Source organism: Oncorhynchus nerka, linkage group LG14 (genome assembly GCF_034236695.1).
Source record: "Oncorhynchus nerka isolate Pitt River linkage group LG14, Oner_Uvic_2.0, whole genome shotgun sequence".
NCBI lineage: Eukaryota > Metazoa > Chordata > Actinopteri > Salmoniformes > Salmonidae > Oncorhynchus > Oncorhynchus nerka.
This window is the reverse complement of record NC_088409.1, coordinates 40,626,384-40,642,021: the sequence shown is the minus strand read 5'-3', so window position 1 is coordinate 40,642,021 and position 15,638 is coordinate 40,626,384. Positions and strand designations below refer to the sequence as shown.

Sequence of the window (15,638 nt, the reverse complement as noted above, 5' to 3'; positions counted from 1 at the left end):
GGATTGTCACCTACTTTTTTGGTCTTGAAAATGATTATATACAGATTATTGGTAAGTATGACTTCTGTAGTACACTGGACTACGCTTTGGCTGGATGGGGCTTGGTTGCTCCTGTAACAGATTGATTCCAGCACATTTGGTTTTCAAAAAGCATGAGAGACAGATGGACAGACAGATAGACAGAAAGGATGGAATCTTTGGTTAAGAAACTTATTTGCCACACAACATCTCACACAGTTGAGGTAGATGGGTAAGTATTCATGTACACAGGGGGACAAAGGGAACACTGGGGTTACGGAGTCCAAATACTTCCTCTACAGTCACAACTTCATGTCAATCTCTCAGTTCCAACTTCAAATGCTGAACCTAAAAATAATGTGCACATCTCACTGGACTTCACTATCTTTGGATTTCTGGTGTACTAATTAAGATGGAATGATAACCCCACGTATAGTACAAAAACAATATCAGGTATCCATTTATATTCAGTTATACTTTGGTATATAATGTACCTGTGTTTTTAAGCCCCAGAAGAGCTTGAAAACATTGTCGACTAAAATGTCCTTTAATCTAGAGAGACATTTCTTTACGATCCACTAGGGGGTGCAACAGGCTAAATTGATGACAGACCATCTGCAATGGTCTTATCAACTCTCCATTCAAAGGAGAGATCTCTCCTCAGGTAAAACAGAGCAGACAATGACTGAGAAGTCTCTCTCCTTTTTTGAAGGCAGACTCTATTCTAAAATATGGGCAGCGGGAAAAGAATAAAGGTGTCATGGGGACCTATTCTATTGTCTTTGATAGAACACCACATGACAAGCTAGAAAACAAGGAACATCAAAACTGGTAGAGGTTTTCATGTTCCCTGCACCAGACTGGCCCCCTCCCTTGGTCCCAGCATGCTTACAATTGTTGCTCATTAAACTTTAATTCTACTCTATTGTGCCCTTCCACCCCCTCTCCCAAAACATTGCACCCTGTTCAGGGGTGATTCAGCCACTTCTCTGATCTCCCCGCCCCCTTTGAATACCCCTAAACCCACGGGTCTGGCCAGGAGCGGACCCTTAGACCAGATACGCAGAGAGGAGACGGATGAAAAAGGCTCCCTTTGAAGTCTGCAAAAGTCGATGGCCTCTTTCATGACCGCCCATCTTTCAAGTGCACGCTGTGAAGGGGCCCCGACAACACGCCCCTCCCAAGGTTAAAGACAGGAGAGGTGCACGCTAGCTGGTGGACAAGCTATCCCTCCCCACTACCCGACAAAGCAAAACCGAGAACACGCTAAAGGAGCCTGTGGAACTGAGAAGACTGGCAGAAGGGATGAGTCTGGAGGATGGTGAAATCACATTGAGCAGGACATAGACAGGAGTGTGTGCACTGCATCAAGGGGAGTCACTGCTATGCAAACCCCAGGAAGATGCACAGCATGCATGTTTCCATGGGGTCTCAAAGGATTCACACTTAAGAGCCTGAAAAGCTCCGTAAGTGCATCCCTGGACTCTCCAGACACTCTGCCGAATGATGTTTGAACACAATTTTACAAGCAACCTGTGAACCTATGAGATGTCACATTACCACAACATTCAAACAAGCTTAGTCTTGGCATAAGACCTGACCACAGAGACATTTGCCAATAGTAAAGAAATCCCCATTATTCTACAAAACAAAGGCCTTAAAGAGAGAGATTACATAACATCACTGGGAGTCGGGGGAGAGGAAAGGGGTTTAGGCCATACATTCAGGGAGGACAATCTTAATCTTTGGTATTACGATGGGATTCTACAACTAAAAGTACCCATCAGAAAAAAATTATGTTTCACACAGACATACAAAGCATTATTAAATAAATACTTACAGTATATAGATAGCATAAATAAACAACCAAATAAATAGAGGGAAACAAAAGAAAAACAATAAATACAGAAATGCAGTAATAAATACATTGATCAGTTCAGCAATGGCATTTTCAATTCTTGCTCCAATGAAACTGGTTATAAAGAGGCATGTTAAAACCGTCCCTCGAGGAACTAAAATGACCTTGGTGTACGTAGCAGGACTGGAACAACAACTCATACTTCCATTGGATTTCTATAAATAGAGCAATGTGCTTGAAATCTGTACAAAAGGGCTGAAAGAATCACATTCCTCCATTTTCCAGGCGTCTGTAAAAAAAGATTTGCAATGGAGCCGAGGTTTGTTCAGTTAAGTGTTTTGAAACATGAGTGGAAAAAATACTACACCATTACTATACATTGTGTTACAAGTACTTCTTTCCATTGCGTCCGTCGTGTTCAAAGTGTTTTGGTTGAGTCAAAATGGCTACAGAGCTTTTGTTTGGTAGGTCAGTCAATGTCTTAAAGCTGGAGGGTTGCATCAAAAAGTCTCTGACTTGGCATCCCTTGAAATTCTGCCCTTATTTACTGATTCTGTCCCGATTTAAAGTGAGACACACCAAGGTTGCTCCTTGAAAACTGTGATTCATTCAAGCTGGAACCGTTGTCAAGAAGTGTAAAATAAAAGTCAAGGTTCTCGTGACAGGTAATGATTGAAAACGGAGAATCGTAGAGAGAGAAATAACCTCCTGATCATCCAGAGAGTTCTGCAGTCCTGCGAACCATGTTATATGGGAACACATGCCGCATTCTTTAGAAAACGTGATGGAGCTCTGATTTTGTCACAATCCCCATGTTATTCTCTGTGACCTTCGTCTTGACTCCTCAGAGAAACAAAGGACATAAGATGGAGATCTGTCGATGTAACGGGTGGTGAAAATTTGAATTAGGGGTGTTATGCAATGCAGCGATGCCTCTTGATTTCTCTTTCTACTAAGGGAGATGAAATTAGCCCTGAGGGCAAAAAAAGTCCTGATTATTAATAGCCTCATAACCATATTATTCCTTGTGTCATAATTTAAAATTTAAAAAAGTTGAATTTTTAACTCTGGATTGTTGGAAAAGGACCCGTAAGTAAGCATTTCACTGTTAGTCTACACCTGTTGTTAACAAAGCATGTGGCAAATGAAATTGTATATGATTTCATAACCTACCATATTGAAATTGAATGTGATGAAATGAAATGAAAGAAATCAAGGGTGCTCACTGTTACCCTCTTAAAATTTGAATAAACTATTCACCCACGACCATTCAAATTATAGGAACTTGTCTCATACAAGTTCTCATATTATTCTGGGTATCACCCCTTCAATATCAAGGAGTGATCAACTTTGGTTTGAAATGCTCTGTGATAATTCTTCATAAAAACTCAACTACGCCAACTCCATCACTCCCTCTAATAACGAGGAGTACATTATTACGCCTGATCTCTACCTAGACCAGTCTATGTGCCCTCTGCTGCCACGACGCCCACCCAGCCCACCTCTATCCCATCAGGCCGTGCTGCAGGACACGGCGGAGGAGGACACGCTGGAGCCCGAGGAGCCTGTGGAGGAGGGGCGGCCCTCTTCCGCCCACTTGTTGACGTTGCGGCGCCGGGCGTTCATGAAGAAGTTGCTGACGGTGGAGAGCTCCAGGCCCAGCTGCTGGGAGATGGTGATCTGGAGGTCCTTGGCTGGCCGGTGGTTCTCCCGGAAGATGGCCAATAGGGTACGCCTCTGGAGGTCCGTGAACACCAGTCTGGTGCGCTTGGGGCCCTGGTTGCGCTCCAGTTTACTCTGCTCCTGCTCCTTCCGCTTGCAAGCTGTAGGCAGAAGAAGTAGAAAAATGGGTTAGCTAAAACAGACTGGCTAGCTAACTAGGACAAATGGATTAGCTGAGAGAAAGTGGATTTCTTGAAGGAAAACAGATTAGCTAAGCAAGTTTGATTCGCTAAAAGAGATGAATCAGCAACTTGTTTCACTGCACAGTTGGTAAAGTAAACTTAATCCACCAGAAATCAAGACATTAGACTGTCACACTGTTACTAGTAGGACACTCAACTTGGATAAATGCTTACTAGACAACAAGACTAGGCCTAAAAATAATTGTTGTCATGGACATTATCCCCCACCAGCAAAGAAAAACATAAAATAGGCTACAGATAAATAACAAATAAAAAAGTTATTCTAGGCACACATTTCATGTTTTACTGAATAGGTCAACATTGACATTTTAGTCATTTAGCAGACACTCTTATACAGATTAGTTAGTGCATTCATATTAAGATAGCTAGGTGGGACAACCACATATCTCAGTCATAGCAAGTATATTTTTCAAAGTCAGTGCTAGTGGGGGGGGGGGGGGGAGTCAAGTGCAAGTGTTAGTTCACGAAAGGCAAATGCAGTGTACACGTCACTGGGCTACTCTGTTTTCTGTTGGCATGTGCAGACCTGTGACAGGTCAGTGCGCCTGAGTGACACCTGACCTGCGTGTGTTGGGAAAATTAGGTTAACACAGCACATGTACATTAGCAAATGGGGAGTTTTCAGAATTAGCCTACGCTAGACTAGAGCATGAAATAAAATGTCAATTTTACCTACTGCACAACAACACTGGCTTCTTCAATCGGCCTACCTGCAGTTCTGCCTTATGTTGTTGCTATTACTGACTATCAAAGGTTTGTTTAATAATTACTGTTACAGTTTTACCTAAACATTTTCACACATTTACTGGTAAGACTCGGCTACAATTTCGCTTCGCTTTCATTTCGAATTTCAGTTCGACTAAATTCCAAGTGGTTGTTTTCCATTTACACTTATCAAGGACAGAGGATGGAGATGTAGAAATGGGGACAGAGGCTACCATTCTACAGGAATAACAGACATTTTCCAAGGCAAAAAAGAGAAGCCAACTTGAGGCAGGCAAAATTGGCCATGCCAACCTAATAGCATCCAAATGTAGACTATAACAAGCATTTTCTGCAGTAAAATCCCTAAAGTCTTTTTGCATTAGGATGGTAAATGACTGTCTATGCGCAAGTCTGTGCATCATTCACAGGAGGGTGAAAAGTGTTTATGCGATTCACACACAATTGCAGTCCGAGATCATAGTATACAGCGTCCAGTGCAGTCCTCATAAGGAAAAAGAACATCATGTCTGAGAGAAAATGCAATAATTGCTATATATAGTGTTCAATGTTTACATGTAGCCTAATTAGAGTGTTGAGAGAAACTGGTAGAGGCTATGGACTGTGTCTGCAGTGCATCCATATGAGGATTAGACAATACAAAGTGTATGGGCTACTCTGCCCACAACTAAACATTTGACCACATATACAAGTAGGCCTACAATAGTGTTTACTGGAAACACTACACCCACCGTTGTCTTTGTAAATGAAGACAGACCCCCCCCCCCTTCCTTCTTCCTCCTTTTCCCTCCTCTTCCCCGCTGACTTGTCTTAGAGGACACTCCAACATAATTTGTTTCTCATAAAAGTAATTTACATGAGGCGGAGAGAGTGAGTGATAATCACTGTAGGGAGAACTCATTTATTTTCTATTAAATAGGTTACGTCAGAGAGGATTGAAACAAGCAGAGTCTGCACTGCTCCGAAGTGTTCAGAAGCCCTAAGTGGACTAAAACATATTTGGGTGACTCTTGTAATTACCTAAATGCACACTTTTAAGACGTCTCAATCAGCAGTGTGTGGTTGTATTTCTTTTTTGCTGATGGTGAGGGGCTTTTTAAAGCGTAAGCAGTGACACACCACACACACACACAGCGAGGCTGCCCCCAGTCTCAAAAAAAGGCGCTGAGATGTTCAATAGATAGATTGGCTTACTGTATATCTCCCCATTGAAAATCATCTCACACATTGAGGGTTGATAGGCCTAATATTTGCTGTAAACCCACAGTAGTGCAAATGATAAACAGCAATTCAAAGACAATTTATACATATTTTATAATTAGGACATTTATTAGCAGTGCCATTATAACGACGACATTTCCAATTCACTAGCCTATAGCTGAGGTCTAGTTTAGCAAATGTGAATGTTGTGCCTTAATACGTTGTGCTGTAATTCCCACTGTATATTTACTCTGAATCATTATCCGAAGGAAATGTTAGACTCTGCGATGTCTAACCTCTTGTCAATTTGTGATTACAGGGCCTGTTAGCTTTTAGGCATCTACAGCTCATTTACATTTCTGAGAGTTATCGAACCATGTCTCGTTAAAATCTGAACGGCCTGAAATTTCAGAAACATGTCAATATTACCACAACTAAAATATATAGGTTTTCCCAACTGCTACATGTTTTACTGGCATTATATATTCCTACCGTGTCAATACGAAGACTGCAGCTATAGAACCCATACTGCCCTGTGCTCAGAAACACATTGTAATGAAAGCAATGACATGAAAGTAGTGGTTAGTTTGCTTGTACTGTGGAATGATGGGTTGTTGGAGGAGTCAGGGTGTCCTACACCTCCTTTTTTCCTCTGCCCCTCCATCCTATCCTTTTCTCCCTCCCTGGCTGGCGATCATAACGCCGACCATTAAGTAAATGCTTCCTTATGCTGTAATCATGTGTAAAAGGCTTGCAATTACCATGTTATAAATCCCTGGCACTGGGGCTACTCCTGGAGACATAAATATTCCCCTATAGGCTTCTTATGATCGTGGGAACAGCCCCTGATCATGATGTATGCCCTTGTCTCGTGTTGCTGAAACGTGATCGAAAGCCCTTTCCCTACCCCCCGGCGTCTGAACCTCCACCCCCTTCCTAGCCGACCCCCTCCCTGTCTCCCCCTCCAGCCCCAGCCCACCCCCTGCTGATTTCTTGGGCCAGGGGCTGATAGAAATTATTGATTAAATCTGTGCAGCTCAGACTCCTCGACCCATAGAGGCTGGTTAACCCCTTCCGTGCCAGAATGGGGAGCTGCAACAACCCGATAAAAACAACATTGTTTGTTTGGGAGACTGGGCTGTTAAAACCACAAATGTTTATATGCAAATGTTTCCCTTGTGACCTTTGAGCTAGGATAACTGAACTGAATATAGCAGCGTATATACAGTGGATTGGCTTCATAGCTTTCATTACTGGGGGATGGCGCAGCCACTGGACCTGAGACATAAACCGCATTGACCTTTCTTATTAATTTAGACCTTCAGTCAAGGGCTTCAGCCATCATCTTTAAAGTTAGGTTCCCTGATCCCTCGCGACTTAAAGTGTTCAAGCACCACTGCGTGGTCTTTAGCTGCACCCTGCCTTCTTCTCTGACTACAGCCTGATTGCCTCCTCCACAGCCTGTGGTTGGCCTGAAGAAGATCTAATATACAGAGCCAGAGAGCATAACCACTAAACAGGAGAAAGAAAAAATAACCTTCTCCATGTAAGTCCTTCAGAATGTCTCATAAAGAGGAATATTAAAAGACGATGACATTACATAATCAGGTCCACCATTTATCCTAAAGCTTTGCATAATAAACCAAATTCTCGAGGGAAGATAACTGGCATGATAACAATAAACATGGAGAGCTGGCTGAGACACTGACATGCTGAAGGAGCTGATGGGTATTTAAGGAAGTGCTGCATTAAGGTGGATCATCTTAAAACTTGAGGCGTGACGGAAAGAACACTTGAGCTATCTTCAGACTAGGGAGCACAGGGCACTGTGCATTCTAATTCCTGTCTCGATCTGCCGATGCGGTCGAGGTGTGTGTGGGCATGGCGTGCTGCTCTATCCCATGGAAATCAATAGAGGCTTGTAATTAAACAAAAGGGGGTTGGCTGGGAAGGGAAAAACAACCGCCTGGGAAAGTAGGTTATGTAGAAAAGTGCAGAGCTGTCCAAATTGTGCCTTTGCCATTAACTAAATATGCAAGTTTAGACTGTGTGGGGGAGAAACGTTGTCAAATGTTAGTACGCTTGCAATACATCCCCCATGTAAGCTCCTTCATTTTTTATGACTAGGATTGATCTGCTCCTTGAATTTTGAGCAGTGAGTCGTGGAAAAAAAATCTATGACCGTTGAGGTAAAATAACAAGAATACTGCAAGATAATCCAAATGGTTGGGTCATCTATCATAAAAAGGTGGTGTTTCCACAAAATGAAAGGGAAAAAAAGATCATGTTTACAGATGGCACAACACCTCAGTGGAAACATGTTCTCTTTGCACAATAACACTGCTTCAAGTCAAGATTGGATGCATTGAAGACAACATAACATGTCACATAACAGAAACTCTGCAAATCTAAACAAGATAATTCATCACTTGCAACTGGGTTGAGTATGATTAGTGGACAGTTTTGTCAAACTGAGGATGTACACATGTGTTCAGAGAGCTAAACAATCAAAGATCAATAATTGTAAGAGGATTGCAAGAGATGCACAATCATTACTTCTGAGCCCTATTGTGCTTTTGGGCTTAATCAGTTGGGCTGCTGACAGATAGTGAAAAGCTGTGATCAACTGTGCTTGCTTACACAGCTCACAGACCCCTGCCAACATATACACACTCCTCTCAGCCCATATCATATTACTGTGTTCACTTGGATCTCTTTCTGTGCTGCATGTATCAGATGGGTTCTCAGTCTCCATGGAGTGACAACACTGTAACACAGCGCTGCATATTGTGCTATCTTCTTCAGTGCATATCCGCAAAGAATATCAAATGTCAACCAAATCATGTCCTGCTTTTTAAAAATACCTATTTTTTTTCATAATGTTGTTTTATCTTGTACTCCCATTTCACAAATATTCATTTTATTTTTCTAAGATATGGGGATTTCAAATGAAGTTTGGGTGAAAGCACAAGTGTATGTTTCCACAACAGAAACAACATTTCCTAACTATCTCCCCAACTCTTAACTTCAGGCATGCACAAACAAATAGTGTTTTATGGTGGTTTTATGGCAGGTTTCACCAACAATAATCCTTGTAATTATGATCTCCATGGTTCATTTAAGAAGGGAAAATGTCCATTCTGAAGGTTTTTACTAGATCACAATACATTGTGTACCCTGCTCCTTGAATGCTTTGTAACATGTATTTTGTGAGAGTCCTAAAATGTGAAAGGCATGACCGTACAAACTACGGACCTATCATTCAAATCTACCCTTTAGGAACATAGGAAAGGCACAACTAGTTTTTCATTCCTCTGAGCAGCATACAGATCGTGTTGGATTTTTGGAGAAAAACATGGAGAGAAACGGAAAGAGATCTTACCTTCCAGCCGCAGTGAGGCCATCCTTTGAAACTCGGGCTCCTGCAGCCAGCGGGACATCCTCTTGAAGGTCTCGCGACCAGACTTGAGCTTGCCCCAGGGCTTGGGGTTCCTTAGGAGGTCAGACAGAGTGCCCTGTGACCTACACAGCACCCTCTCTGCAAAGATGGCCTGGGGGATGCTGTACCTCTTCAGCTCAGTGATGATCCTCTGGGCCACATCCCTGGTGTCGATTTCCTCTCCAGCCCCTCCACCTCCACCACCCTGGGAGCTGGTCAGCATGCCCTCACCGCTGGGCGAAGAGGACGAGGAGTGGGAGAGCTCCCCGGCCTTTGAGGACTGTTGGCTGGGGTGGTGGTGTTGGTAGTGCTGGCTGTAGATGTGAGGATGGTGGCTGGGCGCGTGTTGGTGAGCCTCCATCTTGTTCAGCTGATGGCTGACCGACGAGTCGCCGCCCAGCCCTGAAGGGGACATCTCCCTGCCGAAGTCTGCCGTCCTGCAGAAGATGTTGCCCCCATGGACCTCGTAACCACTTGGAAGCATCTGGCCACCATTGCCATTGGGGCTGTTTCCCAGGCTCCCATAACCGTGCATGGGTGTCCCCAAGCCAGAGCCTGTAGAAGGTGGCGAAAGGCTCTGTGTCATCCCCAGATCTTTGCCGTAAGGGTTGTAGAAGTTGCCACCCAGGCCTCTGTCCTCACGCATGAGAGTAAAGCTCCCGATGACATTGCTGACCGGCAGGCAGGGATGGTGGTGGTGATGATGGTGGTGAAATTTGTCATCGAAGGGCTGCAGGGGGGTTAGTGTGGTGTACGTGCTGCCACAGCTAGATGGAGCATCTCCTCCATAGCCCAGGGCTGACATGGAGTGGTCGAAACCTGGAGGTCGGTGCTCATGCTCCAGGGACATGGAGTGCCCCCCAAGGGAGGGCCTGGGGAAAGCAGCTGAAAGGTCCCGTGAATGCAGCATCGCTCTGCCATCCTGACTGTGGAGCTCAGAGTGGATTTGGACAGACATCTCCCCTAGGCTTCCATCCATTTTGAATTCAGTTAATTGACCTTTTTTCTATCTTGATGGTGTTGTTTCAGTAGCCTAGTTGTTGTTTAACAGTAGCCTAACAGTCTGGATGGCCCTTCTTCTGTTGCACAATACTATGGATTTATTGATTTATGAATGGATTGATTTATGAGCTTCTATACGGTCTAATTAATTATCTGATAACAACTTAAGTAGTATCTTTAAACACCTTCAAACTCCAGGAAATCAAGTGTGAAGCAGCTTCAGTAAGATTAACTATCACATTATTTGGATTTGTGCTTACAACACTCTTCTCATCCTTTCTTTGGGGCTCAACTGTGTTCCTCCGCAGAATCGTCGCTCTTTTGCCTGCGGGAGATCAAATGTTTACTCGTCTGTATTTTAGTTATAGCCTGCTCATGCAACAGTGACGTCTAAGCTATTGTAGACTATAACCACAGTCACAAGCATTTCAAACATTAAGAGTATTTTTTCATTCCTTCGAGAGCCGATCAATGCATATGTAACACAAAAAAAAGACATCGAGATGTCTTCACAGGCAAATCCACTTTTACAAATCACATTATTGCCTCTCATGCAAAGTTCTGAATACTCGATGAGGGCGCACACGATTATTTGGACATTAACGTGCGTCATGCTTGTATATTTCTCAACACAACACGGACAACGAATGGTGGTTACATGTTCTATTTAGGAAATGTCTGAGCATTTAAGTTGTTTTGAGATATAACGACACCAAAAATAAACAGATATGTGGCCTCATAATTGTATTATTCCTACCTTATTCCGTTATATGAGCGCATCCGCGTCTGTTGTCGGTCCTCTGCATCTCTCCGATTGTGTCGCTTGTCTCTTGTCTTCCAGCCTGTCCGCGCAGATTCACACAATTGGTCAGATGCATGGAGGGATGCTTCACACAATAAAACAAGAGGCCAAACAATTGGCGGTTCGGTATACGTCGTCCTTTCCCTGTCCTTTCGTATTTTTTTTAAGTCAAACGTCCAACTGTAGCCTCGCTCTTCTCTACTTAGCAGCTCCCCTCTTTTTCTTTCATTATCTCGTGAGATTTTCCTCCTCCTCTTCCCTCAGCCTGCTACTTCATCGATTTCAGCCCCACCAACTCTTTCGCTTCTCTTCCTCCCCCCGCTCACACTCGCTCCTTTCAGTAGGCTACGTCACAGTCTTAAAAATCTGACAGATGTGCAATGAAATTCCAACTCCAATTAACCCTTTCGCTTCGGCCAACGTCTCCAGGGAGGGGGCAGGGTTTGACCAACTAGGTGAAGACGAACCCTTTCTCACAACCCCCAATTTAAGCCTTTTTTTATCTAATAGCATGCAGAGATGATGAGTTATGCGAACAACCTGACCATGGTTCAGCTATTTCATTCACCTGATCCTGGACTGCAACGGTTAGGCTACTGTAGCTCACTGAGATAGCTTACTGTGTTGTGCGTGTGTGTCCATCCATGCTACACAAACCTAGTATTATCTTTAGCCTGACGACGGACTGCAGATTTAACTGTAAACAATTGTTTGTGTCCATATTTTCCTTTATTATTATTATTATTACTAGTAATGGTAGTAGTAGTAGTAGTAGTAGTAGTAGTAGTAGTAAATTTACATTTACATTTAAGTCATTTAGCAGACGCTCTTATCCAGAGCGACTTACAAATTGGTGCGTTCACCTTAAGACATCCAGTGGAACAGCTACTTTACAATAGTGCATCTAAATCTTTTAAGGGGGGTGAGAAGGATTACTTTATCCTATCCTAGGTATTCCTGAAAGAGGTGGGGTAGTAATGAAGTAGTAGAGGTAGTGGTTGAATTCTTCTTATTATTATGTGATTATTATTATAGTACCCGGTTACTATTATTATTAGGCATAGTGGCCTATTAATAATAACAAAAGTTATTAGTCATGAATATGCAATTATAAGAATCGCATTACAGTCTTATTGGCTATTGAAAATATATTTATATTGAGTACATGGTGTAGACTCTCACCACCCATTTTGGAATACCTAAATCTGCATCTCTCCATAGGGCTCATCTGAATTATATTATAATGTCCTCCTGCTTTAAAGCTTTTTTTTGCTTTTTTTCTTATTTTGGAGATTTGAGGGAAATGTAAATCCAACCTCTTACACATAAACGTTGTCAAGTGACACGCTTGTAACTGATTCATTTAGGGAACCTCTTAATCAGCACTCAAACCACGGTTGAGCAGGCCGGTTGACACCAGATTGCGTACTTCAATCTGTAGTTCTAAACAAGATCAATGAGGCCATTCGTTTAAATGCGACCTTTTTACATAAGATACTCGACCTATAGCAGATATTGCTCTGGCTTTTCATTTAACAGCACATATTTGGTGAGTCCACTGTGTGTGTGTGTGTGTGTGTGTGTGTGTGTGTGTGTGTGTGTGTGTGTGTGTGTGTGTGTGTGTGTGTGTGTGTGTGTGTGTGTGTGTGTGTGTGTGTGTGTGTGTGTGTGTGTGTGCGTGTGTGTCAGATCGAGAGATTTGGGAGTTGGGAGAAGGAGATGTGGTTGATACTAGGCATACTAATCATATCTAACTGTCAGTTTAATTTTCAGAGATGAGCAATTCTGGCTTTTGAAAAAATTCCGTGTGCGGTGGGACCGATGCCTTCCCGGAGCAGATGCTGCCCTATCGATCCGCGCCGAGAAAGCCTGGATGGTGAGATACATGTATGGATAGCAAGTAGCTGGAGGTAAAATGGTCAGCAGCTACAGAGCGAAAATAAAAAGGTCTTTTAGGAGGTCGGGGTGAAAGTTCACCTTCTGTGGCTGGAAAACTCGAGTAGGCATGCTGACACCCGAGCTTCAGCACTCAGACGCTGCCCTGGAGTATGTGGCCCTCAACTTCGCGTCATATCTGTATTAACACTATATGTAATTGATAGAAAGACAAACAGTAGGCTACTGTTTTTATTTTTGTCAACTCCTCACATTGATTAAGATTATACAAAAACAACACCAGGCTATTCTCGACGAAATCAAAAAGAGGCTGTCGGGTTATTTCTCTCTGCCAAAAAGCAAATCAATAGCCTATATATTGTCATATGGACATTGTTTTGTTTTTGACCTATGCTGCTATCGGACTAAAACGCAAGCCTACTGTCATCTTCTTTAATGATTTTGTAAAGGCTACTGCTCACATAAAATGCTTAATTCATAGATTTTTCTCCAAATCTATCCAGTTCCCTTACCTACATTTTATTAGCATAATAATTACATAGCCTATAGGTTTCACAGACGAAGCTCTTGCTTTGAAGGCCTACCAAACTGGATGCAACTTTCACTTCAAATAGCACACAATACAACATTTATCCATTTATCTAAGACACTATATTATGTTATAGGCCGATTGTAGGCTACACAGGCCTATTGCCGGCTACATATGGCTATTGCCATTATAATACCAACAATGACAAGTATCATGATGACAAGAATAAACGCGGGGATTAAAAAGATGTCACCGTATTATATTGGTTGAACATTAAAATATCAAATATCCTACCTGACGCAAAGATCTGATGAGTTTAATCAGGCTATGTTGAGGTACAGATACATATATATTTTTTAATGTTTACTCTTATCATAAGCCTATACATTGTCATTGTATCAGAGATTTCAAGTTGACCTTTTTCAGACCCACTAAAGGAGAACAGTTCCTCAACGGACGCATGATATCTGCGACGAAGGAAAAGTAGGCCACAACTCCCTTGGTAATCTATATCTGTAACTTCATTTTCAATCTTTAATACTAGTTTCAAATCGCTCTAGACCTTCAGAAAAATCCGTTTCTGCTTTGCATTTTTTTTTTTTTTAGAAAGGACTATGTGATGCATAGCCAGCCTACAGGAAAAGACATAGTCCTACCCAGGGAGAGTTTCCGTTATCTTTAGGATGTATTTCTATTTCCTAATGTAGGCTAGTCAACATATCTGGCAAATGTTTTCAAATAATTGTTTGAAGCATAGGCCTATATGCTTCTATATTACACAATAGCCTACTGAGTTTGATATGAGTCTTGGAAACTGTAGCATTATGATCTTATTTGATGGTGCTTTCATCTTGAGAACCCTCATGCATTATTAAATCCGGTATGATTTCACTTGAAAACAGAGGCACTGTTCTGCGCAAATGATGAAACACATGACACCTGAAAGCGAAACCGTGTCCAGTGCCTTGGTTGTTTACCTTATAGCCCATAAAGGGACAGGGCTTTGAGACCATGTCTGTTTCCTCTGCTTTAACCATTAAGCGAAGACTCCTTACCAGACTAACTTTTCCTCGAATCCATTGAAGATTAGGATAAAAAAAGTAAGCTATAGGCCAAGTGCATGAAGATGAAATATCACACACACAAACACATACACATGTACACACACACACGTACGGCTTACATTTCCATATTTACTTTTAAGCTAACCTCAAGTTTCGTACACGCACAGTGAAGATGTTATGTGTGAAAATATTAAGGCTGAACATGTGATCTGTAGGCATATTGTCTCAGAGTTATCAGATTCCCTTTTTTATGAAGAAAACATAATATACAATATGTATGTACTGAATAGACTAGTTAAGTCGAATACCTAATAGGCAAACCATAAAACAAGAATAAAACACAAGGCCTTGCACTATACTTCTGCCGATCACTAAACATTCGGTTAGGCCTATTCTCAAGAGAAACACAGAGGAACACATTCGAGGTTATTACATTTATTAACGTTTTACTGTGTATTATGAACTTGATTTATTTCCTCATTATTTATGCATACCCTACTTTATGTTTATTCATAAATGCAGCCAAACCATACAAACGTTACATGCTCTCCTGTAACAGCTTGTGATTGTTCAACAAAACCTTGCATCCAAAAGTTACTTTCCAATTTCGTTGTGTCAGTATAGGCTTATGAAGGCCTATCTGCATGGGACAGACTAACTTTTATTTTAACGAGTTAACAAACCATACGCTAATAAACTGAACGATCTTGACATTTTTACATTGTAAAAACTATTCCAAACGTTCATTGTGCAGTCCATTGGATATATATTTTGATAGACACAAAAAAATATTCTGTCATTTCCTGTAGTCTATTCTCTTACTAAATTATCACTTTCATTACACCAATCCCAGTTACACGAACTTCAGCATTTCCACTTTATATAAGGCCATTAACATACATGTCTGTTACTTGAAATAGGCCAGAACATGTCAAAAGTTGAAATAGCTTCAATAGTTTCAATCAAGAAAATGTCGCCAGTTTGTTGGTCTGTTTAGGCTTTATGCTGTGACGTAGAGGTGTATGGATGGCATTTGGAGTTGAGTTTGGGATTTGCATAATAAATTGTAAGCTTCCTTTTACATTATGTTTATTCCAAATATATCATAAATGTTCGTATATTTGGTCACATATGGGAGTACATTTGACCTATAAATGGTAGACTATAGGCCTATTGGAAAAG

At 41.9% G+C, this 15,638-nt stretch overlaps 1 protein-coding gene across 1 annotated transcript; it reads right to left on the bottom strand.

Annotated features, from left to right (window-relative positions):
- Window positions 1–3,321: 3,321 nt before the first annotated feature.
- Window positions 3,322–10,235, bottom strand: LOC115141060 (hepatocyte nuclear factor 6-like). The gene is made up of 2 exons (XM_029679652.2): window positions 9,107–10,235; window positions 3,322–3,699 (listed from the first exon to the last, which is right to left on the bottom strand). Exons 1-2 carry the CDS (start codon window positions 10,140–10,142, stop codon window positions 3,389–3,391), a joined length of 1,347 nt encoding a protein of 448 aa, XP_029535512.1. The 5' UTR covers window positions 10,143–10,235; the 3' UTR covers window positions 3,322–3,388.
- Window positions 10,236–15,638: the final 5,403 nt, after the last annotated feature.

Excerpts from the sequence above, each read along its gene's own strand:
- LOC115141060 (XM_029679652.2), bottom strand. The coding sequence starts at position 10,142 with ATGGATGGAAGCCTAGGGGAGATGTCTGTCCAAATCCACTCTGAGCTC. Across the intron at positions 3,700-9,106 it reads GGCCTCACTGCGGCTGGAAG|CTTGCAAGCGGAAGGAGCAG; the intron begins GTAAGATCTCTT and ends TTCTGCCTACAG.